This window comes from Ochotona curzoniae, unplaced genomic scaffold, assembly GCF_017591425.1.
Source record: "Ochotona curzoniae isolate NIBS_2020 unplaced genomic scaffold, NIBS_Ocur_1.0 patch206, whole genome shotgun sequence".
Lineage (NCBI taxonomy): Eukaryota > Metazoa > Chordata > Mammalia > Lagomorpha > Ochotonidae > Ochotona > Ochotona curzoniae.
In genome coordinates, this window is record NW_024466758.1 from 377,838 (window position 1) to 398,145 (window position 20,308).

General features: G+C 42.4%; 1 protein-coding gene across 5 annotated transcripts in view; it reads left to right on the forward strand.

The window, feature by feature from the left end:
• Positions 1-20,308, forward strand: part of LOC121166691 (kinesin-like protein KIF2A) — a 63,206-nt gene that overhangs the window by 16,908 nt on the left and 25,990 nt on the right. For 2 of the 5 annotated variants that reach the window (XM_040995932.1, XM_040995934.1), the window contains exons 2-5: positions 16,231-16,325; positions 16,715-16,834; positions 18,230-18,284; positions 19,872-19,994. In XM_040995932.1, coding sequence (XP_040851866.1) covers positions 16,231-16,325; positions 16,715-16,834; positions 18,230-18,284; positions 19,872-19,994 — 393 coding nt within the window. The remainder of the gene's footprint in view (positions 1-16,230; positions 16,326-16,714; positions 16,835-18,229; positions 18,285-19,871; positions 19,995-20,308) is intronic. The other 3 variants (XM_040995933.1, XM_040995935.1, XM_040995936.1) reach the window with 2 other exon arrangements.

Consider the following 20,308-nt stretch of genomic DNA (forward strand, 5'->3'; position numbering starts at 1 on the left):
GATCTTCCTCTCTGTCTCTCCTCCTCTCTGTATATCTGACTTTCCAATAAAATAAATAAATCTTAAAAAAAATCTCATATCCTGTCATGAGGTACTCTTTTTTTTTTTGAAAATATATTTATTTGACAAGCAGAGAGTTAAAAAGAAAAACATCTTCTATTTGGTAGTTTGCCTCCACAAATGGCCATTGCAGCCAGGACTGGGTCAGGCAGCAGCCAGGACTGGGTCAGGCAGCAGCCCCGGGCTCCTTCTGACTCTCCACAAGCTCAGGATCTTGGGTCATCTTCCACTGGGTTCCCAGGCTTGTTAGCAGGGAGCTGGATTGCAAGTAGAACAGCCTGTTGGTGTTGCTGGGGACAGCTTACACCGCGCTGCCACAACACTGCAACATTGGCCCCCAGAGGTACGCTCCAGGCCAGCTGTTCACGTGCGTCTTCATATGACTTTGGAAAGGCTGGCGTTGAGTCTTACCTGTGTTGTAGCAACCAGCTCCTTACAGGTCTTAGATTAATTCACTGTTTCAAGAGTAACCGTTTAAACATACAGATTTAACTCCTGATCACCTGTCCAGAGCTTCAAAAACTTCCTTCATTTCTGTTGCCTTTTCTGTAAAGCCTGACCATGGCTTGCTGGTGTCCCTGAACACTCTGACCTGCCTCTCTAATCTCGTTCTGGGATGGTCATTTGATGTTGCCTTAGAGAACCCCACTGGGGAAGGGCTTGAGGGTGTAACCCGAGTGGCGTCCGTAGCCCTGAGAGGGTGCCAGTTTCATTGTACCAGAGTTGAGAAAGTCTCAAGGTTTGTTGGTAGGTAAGGTCCGCCTCAGTGCACCCACAGGTTCAGCTTTATTTTATTTTCACCCAATAATGACACACTCTTAACCTTTGGATACATGAATCGCAGTTTGATTCTTTCCCGTGTCCACTTCTTATTATCTAGTCTCATAGTCTCAGTTAGGTTTGTACCTAATCTGTAGCTACTATACAGTCAATACTGTTACTGAAAAATGTTTAAATTTTGTCATTTAGTACATATATAACTTTCTGTGGGATAAAATCCTGAAACTATAATTGCTGTTCAGTGATTTAAATATTTGTAAATTTGGCAGGTCTTTTCAGTTGATTCTGTAGGGAATGAATTTGGCTTATCTGCAAAAATGCCTGTTTCCTCATACCTTTATTATATGTGTGCCTGAGATATGTTAGTTTGCATTCTATAGTTCTCATTACACCTGTGGAATGTCTTTCTCTGAAGTCTCTGACAGTAAGAGATAATATGCTTGATTTATAGAGCATATGCGGTCCAGACACACCATGGAAAACATTAACATTCTAATCTTCAATTCAGTGATAAATAAGATACAGAAGAAAAAAGGAAAATATACATTAAATCTGACTGTAAGATGAAAATAATATTTTAGTAAAATTTGCTGAAAAATAAGCATTGTAGTTTTTAACAACAACAAGAAAAGTCAACCATTTAGTTTCTTCTGATTGTTAGTGCCATGGCTCAATGGCTAAATCCTTGCCCTGCATGTCCCAGGATCCATATCGGCGCTGGTTCTTGTCCTGATCATTCCACATGATACTGTGTAGTCTCATGTAGCAAGATTTAAAGAGATCATAATAAGCATAACATAAAACCCAAAAGACTCCTGGCAGCAAGGGGCTGTGGTCAGCACTTGGAGTACCCACGTTGCATATCAGAGATGCCTGGGTGAGGACAGACTCTTTCGCTTCCTATTCAGCTTCTTACCAGTTCATACCCTGGGAGGTGGCAGTTGATGACTCAGGTTCCTGGGTCCCTGTCACCCATGTGAGAGACGAACTGAATTCAGTTCTTGGGGCTCCTGGCTCTGGCGTGGACCATCCCTGTCCTAAGCATTTGAGGAGTGAACCTGGGGAGGGAAGATCTCCTTCACCTCTGACTCTGCCTTTCAAATAAGTGTGTTTTTCATTTTCAAGATGCGTGGGAAATGTAGTTTAAACTCCAGCTATGGTAAAGATTATTATATCTGTGGGAGTGAACAGATGGAAGATCTCTGCATGTCTCTATAACTTTTTCAAGTAAAGAACTAAATCTTTTTTAAAAATGCATGTGATTCAATTTTGTAAGGCACACCAGTTGTAGTGTAACATCTGGGAAAAGAGGAAAAATAACATTTGACTCTTAAGAAATAGATGCGATACGTATGATATTTGCCTCCAGATAATCCAGTGTTTGTGGTAGGAATAGTTGGAGGATAGCCATGTTTTAAAAATTAGTGAAGCTGAATATAGGGATATTTTATTATATTGTAGAAATTGCAGTCTTTAGTTTTAAAAATTTGTATATAAAAACTGTTCTCTTAAAAACACCTCTGGGGGATTGGTATTGTGTTGCTGCAAATTAAGTTGATGCCAGCATTCCAGTCAGCATGCCAGTTGCTGAGCTTCTGCTCCAGTGCTTTGCTGAGGTACCTGGGAAAGCAGTGGAAGATGGCCTGAGATTTGGGCCCCTGCTACCCGTGTTGGAGACCAGGGTGGGGTTCCTGGCTTCTGGCCTTGCCCTGGCCCATGCTTGGCTGTTGCAGCTATTACAGGAGTAAACTAAAGAATGGCAGACCCTTCTCTGTTCCTTTTCCAAGTTAATAAGTGCTTTTTAAATGCTTCTGTCAACCTAACTTTTCTTTTGAATTGTGTGTTTCTGTCTCTGCCTTCTTTACTTTGATAAGATGCTTCCTTTCCATTTCCTCTTTTGTTCTAACTAGATCTCCTGCCAAAAGTCATCACTTGAGTGGGTCTGTGTTGTATTTTAGTTGTTTTCCTTCCCTGTTGAAGTACTCTCATTAGCATATTGAAGTGTGGATAGTGGTTCCATCTTAACCCTCTCGATCCTGGCTTCCCTTGTAGGCATTGCTTTCCTTTGACTTGGTAGCACTGGACAGTTTTTCCATCGGCTCACCTTCCCGTCTTTGTTTCTGGTTTTTTTTTTTTTTTTCCTGGCAGCTTCTTGATTTCCTTTGTTGGTAACTCATTTCCTTGGTGTCTGTATGTGAAATTATTTTAGCTAGATTCATAATTTATAATATTGTGATTTTAGAATTTCTGTTTTAATATTCTCTTAACAAGTGGCTTCAGGCAGTTGCATTTTGTTGTTGTTTAATAAGATTGATTTTTATCTGTGAAACAGTTACCCTCCATCTGTTAGGTCGCTTCCTGAATGCTCATACTTGTTCCCATGGGAGTCTTAGGGACCCTGAATACTGGGCATTGATCTGCTGGCTGCTGGGTGTGTTAGCAGGAAGGTGGATTGGAAGCTAGGAGTAAGCAGGACTTGAACTAGACCTGTTCCCTTGGTGAGATTTTAAATCTCTCATTCCCAGTGTGCAAAATGATACTGAGAACTGACAGTCATTTATGACATATGACTTTCTTTTCTTTTCCTTTCTTCTTTCTGTCTTTCTTTTCTCTCTCTCTTGCTTTCTTTCTTTCAAGCTTTATTTATTTTTGGTAAATCAGATATATTAAGAGAAGAGACAGAGAGAAAGGTCTTCCATCTGCTGGTTAATCCCTCAAATGGCCACAGTGGTCAAAGTTGAGCCAGTCTGAAGCCAGGAGTTTCCTCCGAGTTTCCCATACAGGTGCAAGGTCCCAAGGCTTTGGGTCATTCTCTATTGCTTTACCAGTCCACAAGCAGGGAACTGGATGGGAAGTGGAGCACACAGGACGTGAACCCATGCCCATATGGGATTCTGGTGTTTACAAGGGGAGGATTAGCCAATTGAGCCATTGTGCGAGGCAGTGATTTAAGATTTTGTAAAAAAGACAGGCTCCTAGTGACTTTTCTGTTGTTGCCTGTAATGCACAGTTAAAACCTTTTTGAGGTTACACAGTGAGCCCTTGCAAATGATAATTTTACCCAAATTGTTGCTATGCAGTACAGTGCAATCATCCAAAACACACACCCCTGAAGTTTCCCAGCCGTTTGAATGAAACTAAGCAATATTACATTTACACACCCAGTTTCAAAACATGAACAGATGAAGTAAGAATTTAAAAATGTGTAGTCTGTATACAGTATTAGTAAAGTTTAACCCATTTCTAAGTTGTATTCCTGAAAATCTTAGCCGCAATATTTCTTTTTTTCTGTGCTGTCAAAATTCTAACTTTGTATTTAAAGTCTGTGGAGGGAATGCCCGAGCTTTTAAACTTAGTTTCAGACAGAAGCATCTTGAATGTGATAAGCCACACCAGCAAGGTCTCTGCGTTTGGCCAAGTCCCACTCCCAGTGGACTTGCTGAACAGCAGCAGCTCTGTTCCCTGTGTCAGCTGAGGCGGTGTTTGTGTCCCTCTGTGCTGGTTCCTTGTTCCCTCAAAGCCCTTGAAGAAGGCCCAGTGCTTGCGTGGTCTTCATTAGAAATTCTTTTCATCACTGCTTAGGTTAGCTAACCAAACCTGGATCGCAGAATTGGAGAGTTTGACTTTGCTGGATCTGCTACCGGTCTGCTTGTGTGGCTTCTGACAAATCACCAGATTGCTAGGCTCTCCTCTTTGGTTAGTCTGTGACGCTAAGAACAGATCGACATTTACTATAAGAGAGATTGTAATAACATATTAAAATCAAGAAGTAATCTAAGCATATTTCTGCTTGGTAATGGTATCTCCCATTTTCTGAGGTGTTTTAGTATCCTTATATGTGTAGTGTATTTTAAAGCCGTATTTGGCAGTCTTAGTGTCCTGTACTTTAGTATTAACAATATTAAATTGTTGTATTGTTAAGTTATTTAGTATGTGAGTTATATTCATGTTCCTGATGGAGCATCCTTTAGGCCTCTTTAGGCAACCAAGGATAATTAGCATAACATGTTTTGTTATGACTGGAAATTTTTTAAATTTGTAATCTGTAACTATAAATGTCTAGCTAATTATGGTAAATACTTTATACGATATTTAGTTACTTAAGAGGAAATTTAAAAAATGTTTAAGATAGGAGCCAGCACCTTGGTGTAGTGAGCTAAGCCTTCCTCTGTGGTGCCTGCATCCAGAATGGACACTGGTGTGTGTCCCACCGGCTCTTCATCCGATCCAAGAGGCCAGGAAAGCAACAGTTCAGGTCCTTGGCCCCAGCACCCATGTGAGCGACCCAGGGGAAGCTTCTGGCTCCTAGGTTTGGATCAGACTAGGTCCAACCATTGCAGCCATTTGGGGAGTAAACCAGCCAATGTCTCTCCTCCTCTCTGTAAATCTGCAGGAGACATTGTTATCCATACACTTGGCCTGAAAGTAGGGTTATAAAAGTTCTCTCCTGAGCATGAGTATTTATGCTTATTTTCATTGTTAGTCCCTGAGAGATATGGAAAAAAGAGCTACTTTTAAAAAAATACTTATTTATTTTTATTAGAAAGACAGATTTACAGAAAGAAAGAGAGAAAATCTTCCATTTGCTGGTTCATTCCCCAAATGGCTGCAATAAGCTGAGATGAAGCTGTGCTGAGCCAGGAGCTTAATCTGGGTCTCATATATGAGTGCAGGGGCCTAAAGATTGGAGCATGAACCTCTGCTTTCCCAGCTCATAAGCAGTGAGCTGGGTTGGAAGTGGAACATGAAATGGCACCAATATGGGTATTATATTTTTAATTATAAACCATTAATTTGAACATAATCGAGCATTTCTAATGCTTTAAACAAGATCTGTAGATTCTAACAATTCAGTTTTTTGTTACCATTATCACAGTTTTATAGTTCAAGTTCAACTTTTACAAATCAGTTTAATTGTGTTGCTGTCTTACATATTTAGGCTTTGAAATTTTGATTAAGACCTTAATAAGTTAAAAGTGTGAAAAGAGTAAGTTTCATAGCATCTCTGGAGGAAACTGATAAAAGTGAGCATTAACCTTTATTAACTTGTCTTGTGACTTCTCTTGTATACCTCTACCATATGATTAAAGTAATTAGAAGAAAAATAATACATTTGAGTTTATAATACTAAGTATACCAGGGATAACGGCTCCTTTTTCAAGTAAGCCACTGGGGCCAGCACAACACCCTACTGGCTAAGTTCTTCCCTTGCATCCACCGGGATCCCATATGGGCGCCAGTTCTAATCCTGCCTGTTCCACTTCCCATCCAGCTCCCTGCTTGTGGCCTGGGAAAGCAGTCGAGGATGGCCCAAAGCCTTGGGACCCTGCACTCGCGTGGGAAACCTGGAGGAGGCTCCTGGCTTTAGATTCCCTCAGCTCTGGCCATTATGGCTACTTGGGGAGTAAACCAGTGGACAGAAAATCTTTTTCTCTGTCTCTCCTTCTCTATAAATGTGAGTTTTCAGTAAAAATATTTAATAGATAAATCTTAACCAAAAAAAAAAAAAAAACCTTCTGAGGTCTGAGAAGAATTGCCTTTAGCAAAATATACATATTTATTATATACTAAATATTCTGACTTTTAAATACTTGTAATGAACTTTTATTAGTATTCTTGGCTGATTTATTTTGGTTCTTGTCAGCTACAGTTGCAACCAAATTATACTTTCCATGCTAGACAATGTTTGTGCCAGCCTAATTGGTTGCTGGCATTTCTTAGCTTCACAGCTGCTGTGAATTCAGCTGTGAACGGGGAAAAATATAATAGGATCCTGTTTTCAGAGACCAAAAGGCAATTGTCAATATGTAAAACTTGTTCTTGACAGCTGAATATATATGAGGGCTTACTGCAAGTTAAATAACACTAATATTAATTTTAAGTAGTTATGGCCATTTTAAATATTAGAAAGTCCTGAATCATTTAATCCATTTATTTTTTTCCTTTAGGACAAAGATGGCTTAAATTTGGGCCTGTGTTCTTCAACTCTGTCATTTGTGATTTTCTTTGGGGAAAAAGGCAGTATTAATATTTACCAGCAGATTCTTAAGCTGAATTCTTTTTCCTTTACTTCCATCATAATAAAAAGTTTAACCATAAGTGTTGCAAACCAAACATAAAATGATTTTGAAATCAGTGTTACGGCATTAAGATATTATATTCTTTGATTGTTGAAAGACAGTTACACAGAAAAAGGAGATAAAAAGATTTGGAAAAAAAATTATTTATTTTTATTGAAAAGGCAGATCAGATTTGTGGAGAGAAGGAAGGACAAAGATCTATCTGCTGGTTCACTCCCCAAGTGGCCACAACTGCCAGAGGTGAGCTGATCCGAAGCCAGGAGCTTCCTCTGGGTCTCCCACATTGGTGCAGGGTCTCAAGGCTTTGAGCTTTCCCAGGCCACAAGCAGGGAGCTGGATGGGAAGCAGAATAGGCACAACACGAACCGGCACTCATATGGGATCCCATCACTTGCAGAGTTTGGACCCTATTGAACCCTATTCTCACTGTTTTCTTCAACTGTTTTAGTAAGAGGAGCAGTTTTTAGCGAAACAGTTGAAATGCTGCTTGGGGACCCATGTGGTGGCATAGCAGGCTGATCCTCTATCTACATCCGCAGCATCCTGTTAGGCGCCAGTTGTAGTCCTGGCCGCTGCACTCCTGATCCTGCTCCCTACTGAGGTCTGGGGAATGCAGTGGCAGTCAGGCTCCTGGAGGACTGCAGGGTTAAGGGCGCTAAAAAAGAATTGCAACTGTTCGCTGTTTGCTGGCAAGAACTCTGACTCCTCTGCTAAATAAAGATACTGATTTAAAATTGCTGCTGATATGTTTCCTGGAACTTGGTTTTTGAAATATCTTTCTCTAAGAAGGCATTTTAGTACAATTAAGGTATAAATACAAGGGTTGGGCTGACACCATAGCTCACTGGCTGAATCGTCACCTTGCATGCACGAGGAGTCATAAGGGCCCCGCTTCCCATCCAGCTCCATGCTTGTGGCCTGGGAAAGCAGTAGAGGACGGCCCAAAGCCTTGGGACCCTGCACCTGCCTGGGAGACCAGGAAGAAATTCCAGTCTCCTGGCTTCAGATTGGCTCAGCTCTGGCTGTTACAGCCACTTGGGGAGTGAACCAGTGGATGGAAGATCTTTCTGTCTCCTCTCTGTGTATCTGCCTTTCCAATAACAATAAATAGATCTTAAAAAAAGAAGAAGAAAAGAAATGCAGGCGGTCTTCCAAAAGGTCATAGAAAACGAGTGCTATGAAAAAAATATTCTTGGATTTAAAAATTCTTTACAGAAAGATAAAAAGCTTTTAGCTCTTTTTTCCTGCAGATGTCTTGGGCTTTGTACAAAGATGTGCAGTCAGGGTGGCCAGAGAAAGTCATGTTAATTATTTATTCTGATGGATCAGATGTCTTCCCTTTAGAACATTCCTGTGTCTGATGGGTCAAGAACCATAAGGAAGTTTAGAATAATTGTAAGGAACTGAACAATAACAAAAATACTACCTGCAAGCACTTTACAGTGCTGCTGAAGCAGTTTGTGGAGAGAGTGTGAGTCTTAATTCTTATTAGAAAGAAGAATGGATTAAGATGAATAAACATTTTTCTTAAAGAAATCGGAAAGTACAAATATGCACAAGGTAAACGGAAAGCTTAAAAAAGGTAGAAATCGGGCCCGGCGTTGTAGCCTAATGGCTAGGGTCCTTGTCTTGGATGCGCCAGGATCCCATATGGGCACCATTTCTGATCCCAGCAGCCCACTTCCGATCCAGCTCCTTGCTTATGGCCTGGGAAAGCAGTCAAGGACGGCCTAAGGCCTTGGGACCCTGCACCCGTGCAGGAAATCCAGAGGAGACTCCTGGCTCCTGACTTCAGACCGGCTCAGCTCCAGCTGTTGTGGCTGCTTGGGGAGTGAATCAACAGATGGAAGATCTTCCTCTCTGTCTCTCCTCCTCTCTGTATATCTGCCTTTCCAATAAAAATAAATAAACCTTTTTTAAAAATAAGGATTTCTGTCAATTTAATAAAGGAATTTGGATCATTTTGTGGTGCCCAAAGCTAAGAGAGTTTTAATCAGTGTCTACCAAAGGGACAATGTTCAAACGCTAATTTTACACGAATGTTTGGAAAGCGAGAGTTTTGCCATTAAAGAATCATTTTGTGAAGCTAACTTAGCCATGACACCAAAATCTAATCGAGGTTGGTATTTAGGTGAACTAGTACGCAGCTCTTGTTTATTTGTTTGTTTGTTTGTTGAAGAGTTAATGTATTTCTTGCAGAGGGAGATAGAACAGAGAGGTCCTCTGTCCACGGGTTTATTCCACAGATGCTGCACAGTCAGGGCTGAGTTAGCCAGGAACCAGGAGCTTCCTAGGATTCTCCAACTTGGACCCAAGCAGTCGGTTGTCTTCCACTGTTTTTCCCAGGTGCTATAGCAGGGAGCTGGTTGGGAAGTGGACCACTGGTACTTGACCTGGCTGCCATATGGGATGCCAGTGCTACAGGCAACAGCTTAGCCTGTGACGCCATAACTCTGGCCTCCAGTATCATTCTTGGATGCAAAAATCTAAAGCAAAATCTAAGGCAAATACTCAACCCAGTTCCAATCAGAATCTCCATAGATAGTATTTGTTATTATTAGTTTGATTTTTAAAATGTGACAGACTGATTCTAAGGCTTATGTATACATATTTTTAAACGTGTGCACATGTGTATGTGTGATTCTAATAGTTAAGGCGTTCCACACCCCTTGCTGAAGTACCAGGGTTTGATGTGCAGCCACTCCTTATGCTAACTTCCTGTTAGTTCAGACCCTTAGAGACAACCATGAGGTTTCAGGAAGCTAGGCTCCTGCTATTTCTACCAGAGTTCTAGCTCTAGCTTCAGCTTTGTCCAGGCCAGCCCTGACCATTTTGGACATTTTAGGGGGCAAATCAGCAGTATAAAATATCTCCCTGTTTTACACAGATACACACACACCAAGAAGATCGACAACTAGCTTAGGCTCAGGAATAAAGAGAGAGAGGTATTAATAAACCTGGAACAGGCATTACAGCTGCCACTTGGTGACACCCACAGGCCATATTGGAGTTCATGATTCGAGCCTCTGCAACTCTGCTTCTGATCCATCATTCTCACTTCCTGCTAACAGAGCTTGGAAGCAGCAGGCGACGGGCCAGGCACCCAAGTCTCTGCCCCCGTGTGGGAGAGCTGGCTGGAGTCGCTGGTTCCTGGCTTTGACCAGATGCAGCCAAAGGAACTGCAATCACAATCTATTACATATGACAACTGTTAAACATTATTGTGGATGGAAAGTAACTGCCAGGGGAATTACAGCTTACTGTACATACAGTATTAGAAATCATGATACTAACTAGAGAAGTGTTATGTGTACATATTCTAGTATTCCATACATGAGCATATATGTATATATATGTACACCCACCAGAGGAATTCTTGCTCATTTATAGTATAACACATTTGTTTAATTTTATTTTTGATGTTTACGTAGTTTACGTAGTTGACAAGGGAATATACCCATGAAGAACACTGATTAGGGTGGGAACGGTTGAGGTATGGGGGAAAGTGGGTGGGACAAACGCTTCCAATTTTCCTTCTCCTCCCTTTTCTCCTCCTGTATCTTGGGGATGGGGGGAGTGCACCTGTGGATACTGCAGCCTGGACCAGCCCAGTCTGTTCCCAACCCAAGTCATATGAATCCCCTGAAGAATCTGCCTGTATTTGTTTTTAATTATTTGATGTATTTGGAAGGCAGCATGACAGTGGGAGGGAGAGCTAGAAAGATTCTTTTTATTGGAATCAGATTTACAGAGAGAAGGAGAGATGGAGAGGAAGATTTTATATCCGCTGGTTCGCTCCCCAAATGTCCACAGTGGCCAGAGCTGAGCTGATCAGGAGAGCTTCGTGGGGGTCTCTCACACGTGCGGGTGCAGGGTCGCAGGCTTTGGGCCATCCTCTGCTGCTTGCTGAAGCCACAAGCGGAAAAGTGAAAGGCAAATGGAGCTGCCAGGATACGAACTGGCACCCAGATGGGATTCCAGCACATGCAAGCTGAGGGCTTTAGCCACTAGGCTACTGTGTGGAACCTTAAAGACACGTCTTAAATGTTCATTTATATGTTTTTTTTTTTTTTTTAAAGATTTATTTTTATTATGTTTTCATTGGAAAGGCGGATATACAGAGAGGAGAGACAGAGAGGAAGATCTTCCGTCCGATGATTCACTCCCCAAGTGAGCGCAACAGGCCGATACTATGCCGATCCGAAGCCAGGAGCCTCTTCCGGGTCTCCCACGCGGGTGCAGGTTCCCAAAGCCTTGGGCCGTCCTCGACTGCCTTCCCGGGCCACAGGCAGGGAGCTGGAAGGGAAGCGGGGCTGCCGGGATTAGAACCGGCGCCTATATGGGATCCCGGGCGTGCAAGGCGAGGACCTTTAACCACTTGCGCCACCGCGCTGGGCCCGATTTATTTGGTTTTTAAAATAGGAGAATTACTGGGGTTTTTTAGATGCATGACTGTTGGGAGCTGAATGTTTGTATGCTTTATGTTTATAGGCAGTAAAACTATGAAAAAATATCAGAGTAGGAATGCCTTAATTATAGGGTAGTAATTACCTCTGGGAGTGAGTTTCAGTTTTAAAGATGCATATATGTGGTTAAGTGTTATTTTTAACTTGGCAGGTAATGGATTCACACGTGTTTGACTTTTTTTAAATTAATTTTTGATGCGACAATACAAGATTTACTTAACTGTAGGGTAAATGGGGATTCAAACAGCAGTTAGTGGAGATGGAATACAGAGATTTTCTCAAGTGAGCTAGAGAAGTTAAATGACATTTGGAGGCCACCTGCAAGCATTGTCCCAGGCTCTAAGGAAAGGTGCTTCCGGTTGTGGCTTCTCTCAAGTTGTAGTTGTGGTTCTTAGTAATCTTACAATGTCCATGCAGGATAGGGCTGGCACTGTGTAGTGAGAGGCTAAGCCTCCACCTGTCGTGCCTGGTTGGACTCCCTCTGCCCTACTTCCCATCCAGCTCCCTGCTTGTGGACTGGGAAAGCAGTGGGTCCTTGGGCCCCTGTGTCCACGTGGGAGACTGAGAGAAAGCTCTTGGCTTCAGATTGGCCCAGTTCCTGCTGCTGTGGCCATTTAGGAATGTGAACGAGTGGATGGAAGTTGTCTCTGTAACTCTGCCTTTCAAATAAAAATAAATAAATCTTTAAAACAAACGATTTAAAAAAAAACACCCTTTTGGGGTATACCGTAACTTTGGGTTAAATTGCTGGTGGGGATGTCCGTGTCCTGTTTCAGAGCCAGGGAACCAGCTGAGAGCCAGCTCTTCCTTAGTCCAGCTTGTGGCTGATGCTCCCCCAGGAAGCTGCAGGTGGCAGCAGCCCAGGCCCCTGGGTCCAGGCTCCTGGCTGCAGCCTGGGCCAGTCCTGGCTTTCGTGGACCTTTGCTGAATGAACCAGAGGCTAGAAGATGTCTCTGTGTTGATCTGCTTTTCAAGTAGATGAAAAGGAATACATTTTTAAGATTCTCCAAAGACATGTTGGGGAAAGTCAGGCTGTAGAGGTGTCTTGTTCCAAACAAAAACCCCTGTCGCATGAGCGCTGCAGACATTTCTGGTTGTCTTAATCACCCAGCCAGAACAGCAAGCCCCTCACTGCTTACCGCTGGACTCCTGCATTCAGGTTTTGTTTCATGAGAAAGTTGGATTCTGACAGAGAGATAAGACAACCTATTCTCCGTTCTGCTCTGCTCAGCCGCAGTGGAACTGAGTCTTGGCAGGTGCTGCCTGCCCCTGCCTGAGGTGCTGTTGGCTTTCCGGGTGTCTGCGTTCGGAAGAGACTGCTGAAGCTGGGTGATGCGCTTTGATTTTCTTCATCTTCTTACTACCCATCTCTCTCTGCTGTCTTTGGTTGCAAGGGTAAAAGGTAGATTTTTCTCTGGGAAAATGTGGACCTTCTGTGGTTTTCTTGCACATGGAAGCCCTCCTGCAGAGCACAGTGTGAGGGCTGGGCCACGTGTGGCTTGGTGCAGTGTGGCACCGCTCTGACGGGCTGCTGGCTCTGTGGCTCCGGGCTGGGTTGGTCGGGAGTCTGTGAGGTCTGCGTCCAGCACTGAGGCTTTCTGTGCCCAGCCCTCGCAGCCCCTGTCCTGGGCTCCAGATCTGCTTCATGATGGGGAGCTGGTCCGCGTCCAGTCTTCTTTCTGCCATCTTTCACCTTCTATCATTTTATCTTTTACTCTAACAATTTAGAAAGTCTTACTTATGAATTTAATTTGTGAATTATTACAGTGCAATTTTTAAAATATTATGTGCCTTATTATAATAACATTGTCTTATGTACTAAATATAAGTAATTGTCAAAAAGTTCATGAAAATTGGGGCTCAGTAGCCTAACGGCTAAAGTCCTCACCTTAAACACACCGGGATACCATATGGACGCTGGTTCGTATCCCCGTTGCTCCACTTCCCATCCAGCTCCTTGCTTGTAGCCTGGGGAAGCAGTTGAGAACAGCCCAAAGCCTTGGGACCCTGCACCCACATGGGAGACCTGGAGGAGGTTCCTGGCTCCTGACCTCAGATTGGCTCGGCTCCAGCCGCTGTGGTCACTTGGGGAGTGAATCATCAGACAGAGGATCTTCCTCTCTGTATATCTGCCTTTCCAATAAAAATAAATATTTTTAAAATTTCATGAAAATTGTGTATTATGAAGAAAATTATACATAGATACATACCTAAATAAAGCAACTTTTCCATGAACTTTGGAAGACCTTCATAACTTACTTTAGTCATTTAGAGAGGTATAAATTATCCTAAGGTAAATTATGCGTTTCTTAAAGATTTCACTAGGAAATTCAAAGGAAATTTTCATGTGTTCAGCTTTTATTAGGTGATATTAAAAATGCAGATTTAACTAGAGTTCCCTTCTATATTAAAAATTAGAAAAACAGAATGAAAATGAACTAGTAAAATTTTGTTTTAAAAAAATCTTTATGTTTCAAAGAATGGAACTTGCATTATCTTTAACATATTGTTTACCCAATACTATGTCAATTAATTCCAAAAAAAAAAAAATCTTTAAAAGAAAGAAACATTAAGAAAAAAACAAAATTATAAGTAGGGATGGTCTTTGGTATCATTTGTATGCTAAACAACAGAATATTAGATAATAACTTGAAATAATTATTAATCTATAATTATTTACTAAGAAGGTATACAATATATTTTTTTAAAGATTTATTTGTTTTTGTTGGAAAGCCAGGCTCCCCATGTGGCCACAATGGCTGGAGCTGAGCCAATCAGGAGCCAGGAGCCTCTTCCGGGTCTCCTACATGGGTGTAGGGTCCCAAGGCTGTGGGCCATCCTCCAGCCTTCCCAGGCTGCAAGCAGGGAGCTGGATTTGAAATGAAGCAACTGGGATACAAACCAGCATCCATATGTTATCCTGGTGTATTTAAGGCGAGGACTTTAACTGCTAGGCTACTGCACTGGGCCCAATACAATGTATTTTAAGAGTGGTAAAGCAAGTTTATTGCATTATTTATAACATCTCTACAGATAGTGAGATGGAAGTAGTCAGGGAAAAGTAAGGAGTGGAGTAGATCTAGATAGGTAACATTTACTGTGTTTTGTTTTGTTTTGTTTGAAAGGAAGTTTTATAGTGTGAAGGAAAAAACAGAAAGAGCTTCTATGCATTGATTTACTCTGCAATGGCCACAACAGCTGGAGCTGAGCTGATCTGGAGCCAGGAGCCCCCTCAGAGTCTCCTGCATGGATGCAGGGGCCCAAGGAAAATGAGCCATTCTCCATTGCTTTCCAGTCTACGGACAGGCAGCTGGATGGGAAGTGAAACAGCTGGGACAAAAACCAGCACCCACATGGCATGCTGGCACTTAATGCTGGAGGATTTGCCAGTTGAGCCACTATAGCAGCCCCGGAACATTGAATTTTTAAGGATTATTTGTTGGTTGCAAGGCAGTTCATAGAAGTATCCCCGTCACTGTTTCATTCCTCAGATTCCCATGGCAGCTGGGCCTGCGGCCTGGAACTCTCAGTTCAGGCCTCGGGACACACCTGGGAGAAGGGACCTAACCACTAGACCTATTAGAATTGTCTGGAACTGGAAACAATACTCAGACACTCCAATATCGGAAGCAAGCCTGCCCATAGAAGAGGACTTTTTTAAAGCGTTTCTCGGGCTTTTGTACTTAGAGGCCTTTGTTTTAGAACAGTGTGCCGGGGCCAGTGTTGTGGCTTAGTAGGGTAAGCCACTGCTTGGAACTGGGGTAGACTCTGATATCCATATGCAGTCACTGGCTTGAGACCTGGCTCTGCTCCATTTGGGATCCAGCTGCCTACTAATCCTCCTAGAAGAGCAGCATGATGAGCCAAATGTGTGCACTGCTGTCTCTCCGGTGGGAAACCTGATGGTGAGGCTGCAGGTTCCCGGGGCCCAGCTCAGCCCCCGTGTGGCTTCTGTGGCTATTTCAGAAGTGAACCGACAGATGAAAGATCTCTCCTTGTTCCTTGTTCCTAGTTTTGTTACATTGATTTTCAAATAAAATAAATCTTTTCAAATAAATTAATTTTTTAAAATGTATATTAAGGGCCCAGTGTGCTGGCCTAGTGGCTAAAGTCCTCACCTTGCATGCGCCAGGATCCCATGTGGGTGCCTGTTCCAATCACAGCACACTTCTTCCCATCCAGCTCCCTGCTTGTAGGATGGCCCAAAGCTTTGGGTCCCTGCACCCATGTGGGAGACCAGGAGGAAGTTCCTAGCTCCTGGCTTCTGATCACCTCAGCTCCTCTTTATGGCTCATGTGACCACTTGGGGAATGAATCAATGGACAGAAGATCTTCTCTGTCTCTCCTCTCTGTATATCTGACTTTGCAATTAAAAATAAGTAAATTTTTTTAAAAAGACATTGAACAATCTTACCAGTTGACATAGTGTAAGATAAAGTGCCTTTTTGAAAATGTTTAGCAAAAGTGTATCAGTATGGTATTAAGTTGGCTTAAGATTTTTTGCTGTGTATTCTAGAGTTGTTTGGTAAATCATTTTGTCAATCTAGTAATTCATTTATAGCAAATACGCTAATGATAGAGCTGTTTCACAAGAAAAAATGGGAAGGATTTCTGTGTGGCTGTGTGACTGCTTATCGGAGGTGCCGGAAGCAGGTTGTAATTCCCATCTAGTTTCCTGAGGCCTGGCCTGGCTGAGCAGTAACTTGGTTTTATGGCTTCTGCACGTTAGTCTCTTTGCTGTTCCTGATGATCTGTGGAAGTCTTTTTGGTTATAAAATCACATTTGACAGTTTAAGGCTGCCATAATTTGTGGCTTTAAAAATGTGTGTTTTGTTCCCACGCAGGCCGAATACATCAAGCAATGGTAACATCTTTAAATGAGGACAATGAAAGTGTAACTGTGGAATGGATAGAAAACGGGGATACGAAAGGCAAGGAGGTACGAGCCGTGGCGGACCTGCTTCCGTACCCAGTCAGGAAAGCACAAAGCATCTCTATGTAATATCTGTATTCTTAATCAGCTCTTGAAAAGTTTGAAATGATTAAACTTTTTCACTCAGCATCCTCTGTGCATGCCTTATATAATTTCACATGTCAGATGTTTTAACTGGAAAATGTTGATACTGTAACGGTCAATTATATGGTTCTGCTCATCTGTTGTTGCCAATTTATATACTGCACTCCACGCTATTGTAAGAGATTTTAAATATATGCTGGGCAGTGCCATTCGTTAAGCTGAATTCATTTAAGAGTTGTTCTGTTCAGATTTGTTTCAAAAATGAAAGGTTAATTTGTCAGAATTCTCCTGTAATATTTTTTTTTAAACAGATTGACCTGGAAAGCATCTTCTCCCTTAACCCTGACCTCGTCCCTGATGAAGAGATTGAACCCAGTCCGGAAGTCCCTCCACCTCCAACAGCCTCGGCCAAAGTAAACAAAATCGTAAAGGTTGGTGATGATACTCGGAGGAAGGAGTGTGTGTGTGTGTGTGTGTGTGTGTGTGTGTGTGTGTGTGTGTGTGCATGGCTTTGGTAGTGATGTGGTGTGCAGAGCAATTTAAATATTGATGTGTGTGCTTTATTTAAAAAGAGGAATATTTGGGATCAGCATTGTGGCATAGCACAGTAAGCCACCATCTGCAAGGCCAACATTTCATGTGGAAGCTGGTTAATATCCCTACTACTCCTCTTTTTTTTTTTTTAAAGATTTATTTATTTTAATTGAAAGGCAAATTTATAGAAAGGAGAGGCAGAGAAAGATCTTGCTGGTTCAATCCCCACGTGGCCGCTATGGCCAGAGCTAAGCTTATGAGAAGCCAGGAGACTCTTCTGGGTCTCCCATGCGAGTGCAGGATCCCAAGGCTTTGGGCCGTCTTCGACTGCTTTCCCAGGCCACAGGCAGGGAGCTGAATGGGAAACAGGGATCATGGCGCATACAAGGCAAGGATTTAGCCACTAGGCCGTTGCTCCAGACCCAACTGCTGCTCCTCTAATCCAGCTTCCTACTAATGCAGCAGACAATGGCCCTGATGGATAGGCCCTGCCGTCTACATAGGAGACCCGGCCTAACCCAGCCATGGCTGTTGCATGTAGGCTTTTCCAGAGTAAAGTAGCAGAAGGAAGATCGCTGCTTCTCAATAGATCCTTAAAAAATGTAAAAGAAAACTAGTTCTTTCTGTCATCCTGGTGTATGTGGAAAAACTCCACACCTGACCTCTTGTCATGATCAGAACACCAGTGTATGTAAAAACGTTGGATAAAATTAATACTATCAAATTATATTTATGAGGCCTAAATGAATTGTATTAGTGCTTTTTAAAAATTTATTTATATTTGCAGTTGACAGATGTACAAAGGAAAGGACAGCTTCTCCCTGGAGTAGATGCACAGAAGCAGTGAGCTAGCTGGGGGTGCGAAATAACCGCGGCAGGCCAGGGCGGGGGCTCGGGAGGCTCCTCCTCCTCCCGCCAGCCTCAGCATCGCACACGGGCCCTGGTTCATGTTCCACCTGCTCCATTTCCCATCTAGCTTCCTTCTTGTGACCTGGGAAAGCAATGGAGAATGGCTCAAGTCTTGGGACCCCTGCACCCATGTGGGAGGCCCCCCAAAAGTTGCTGGCTCCTGACTTCGGAGCAGCTGAGCTCCGGCTGTTGCAGCCACTTGAGGAGTGAACCAGCAGATGGAAGAGCTCTGAGCTGTCTCTCCTTCTGTCTGTAAATCTGCCTTTCAAATAAAAATACTTCCATACATCTTTTCGAAAAAGAAAAAACAAGCTGAAATCGTGATAAATGTAAGTGTGACGTATGAAGAGATAAAAAGCAAGCACTTTTTTTTTCTTGTTTAGAATCGGCGGACTGTGGCTTCTATTAAAAATGACCCTCCTCCAAGAGATAACAGAGGTAAAGTAATCATTTATCTCAGTGTTGCCTGTTCTCGTAAGTTTCTAATGAAGTAAATCACAAGTAAATACTGGGACAAGCGTGTGGCACAGCAGGTCTAATGTTAGTATCTCTCTACTTCCTTTCTGCTGCCCGCCTTCTCCTCTCTTTCTCTTGACCTTTCAAAGAAATAAAAGTAAGTTTAAAAACTTGCTTAATGGGGCCAGCATGATAGCTCAACTGGGCAACCCTCCACCTCCAAGTGTGGCATCCCATATGAGTACCAGTTCATGTGCTGGCTGCTCCGGTTCCCATGCAGCTTCCTGCCTGTGGCCTGGGAAAGCAGTAGAGGACGACCCAGGTCCTTGGGACCCTGCACTCATGTGGGAGACCCAGAAGAATCTCCTGGTTCCTGGCTTCTGATTGATTTAGTTCTGGCGTTTGCAGCCATTTGGGGAGTGAACCAGTGGATAGAAGATCTTCCTCTCTGTCTCTGCTCTCTGTAAATCTGCTTTTCCAATAAAAACAAATAATCATTTTTTTAAAAAAAAATGCCCTTAAAACACCCCTAGTGATGTTATTAATTTAAATTTGGTGGGACTCATTTTAAGATGTTATTTCTTCTTGATTTAGTAATGCAGTGGCATTCATACAAATGACCTGAAAACGTGTCATGAGTCTAAACCCCATAAAATGTAGGTTTTTTTTTAATTGTAATCATTAATTTTATTTTGCTCATAGTGTTGTGTATTTGGAGAGAAGTGATGGGGAAGGAAGCAGTTGACCGATTTCACGATTATTGAGCACCATGTTTTCTTTGATGTTCTGGAGAAGGTGGTTATGTTCCGAAGCAGCTCGGAGAGTTCCTGATTAACCACCAGCCTCGTGTTCTCTTACATAGCTGCAGCCGGAAGGTGTAGAGCAGGAATGTTCTCCCTGCTGGCATCCAGGGTTGCCTTCCCGATGCTGTCGGTTGGTGTGCCGGCTGGCAGGGATAAAGGCGGGGGACAACGTTTGTGCTCTTGAATCATGCATTTCTTTAAACATTTGCTGTTTATATTCTTCTTGGTTCCTTTTTCCAATTTTATCACACCTACATTGGGAAGGTTTCTACTGAAGATTTGTGTATTTTGAGGGGCAGAGAATGAGATTTGGAAAGTAAGGGTCAGTGAAGGCATTTTCAGATTGACAGTGTGTACATCTGAACAGCGTAAATGTTTCGATCTGAGAATCTGTTTAAATTCATCTTTTATGCATAGCATTTTAAGGAGATCGTTTTTCATCGTGAAGTAATGAAAAAGTTCGTAGTCATAACTGTTGTTAAAAATCGTTTTCTGTTGGTTATGTACGTTATTCAGGTTGCATTGTATAGCTGGAGTTACGTTGAATGGAGCTGATTCTGCACATAGTACCTTGAAAACTGCTTGTAGCTTATGTCCGTGTATTAGGAATTTCATATATTCCCTGTTAAGGCATACAGAAGTGGAAAATTCGGCAACTTAATAGTGTAGCATTTACATTTCGGGTCTTTTTGAGGTGTGTCTTCTTTTTACCAAGGCCAGTTTTTGCTAATCTTTTTTTTTTAATTTGAATGCTTTTCACACACAGTGGTTGGTTCTGCACGTGCCCGGCCCACTCAGCTGCCTGAGCAGTCCGCCTCTGCACAACAGAATGGTAGTGTTTCCGATATCTCTCCAGTTCAAGCTGCAAAAAAGGAATTTGGACCCCCTTGTATGTAAATTATGTATCAAAGATTCAGTCACTTTAGGCATACATGTATTCTCTCTTGGTCATCCTTATGTCTAAGTCCCCTGGTGGTAAAGTCTGATTCACAAACTGGATTGTGGATTTTGTTTTATACAATTATGAAACATTTTCTGTTTTTGTCTGACTACTTTAGTCTGCTAATTGAATTTTCAAATCTGTCTTGGAGAAAAAAGAAAAAATTAAACGTAAAATTGGCAGTGTCTCGCTAGCTTTGGATTTAGAATTCTGGCCAGATGAAAACCTTGTGGATCTTGATCCTATCAATTCAAAGATCCGTG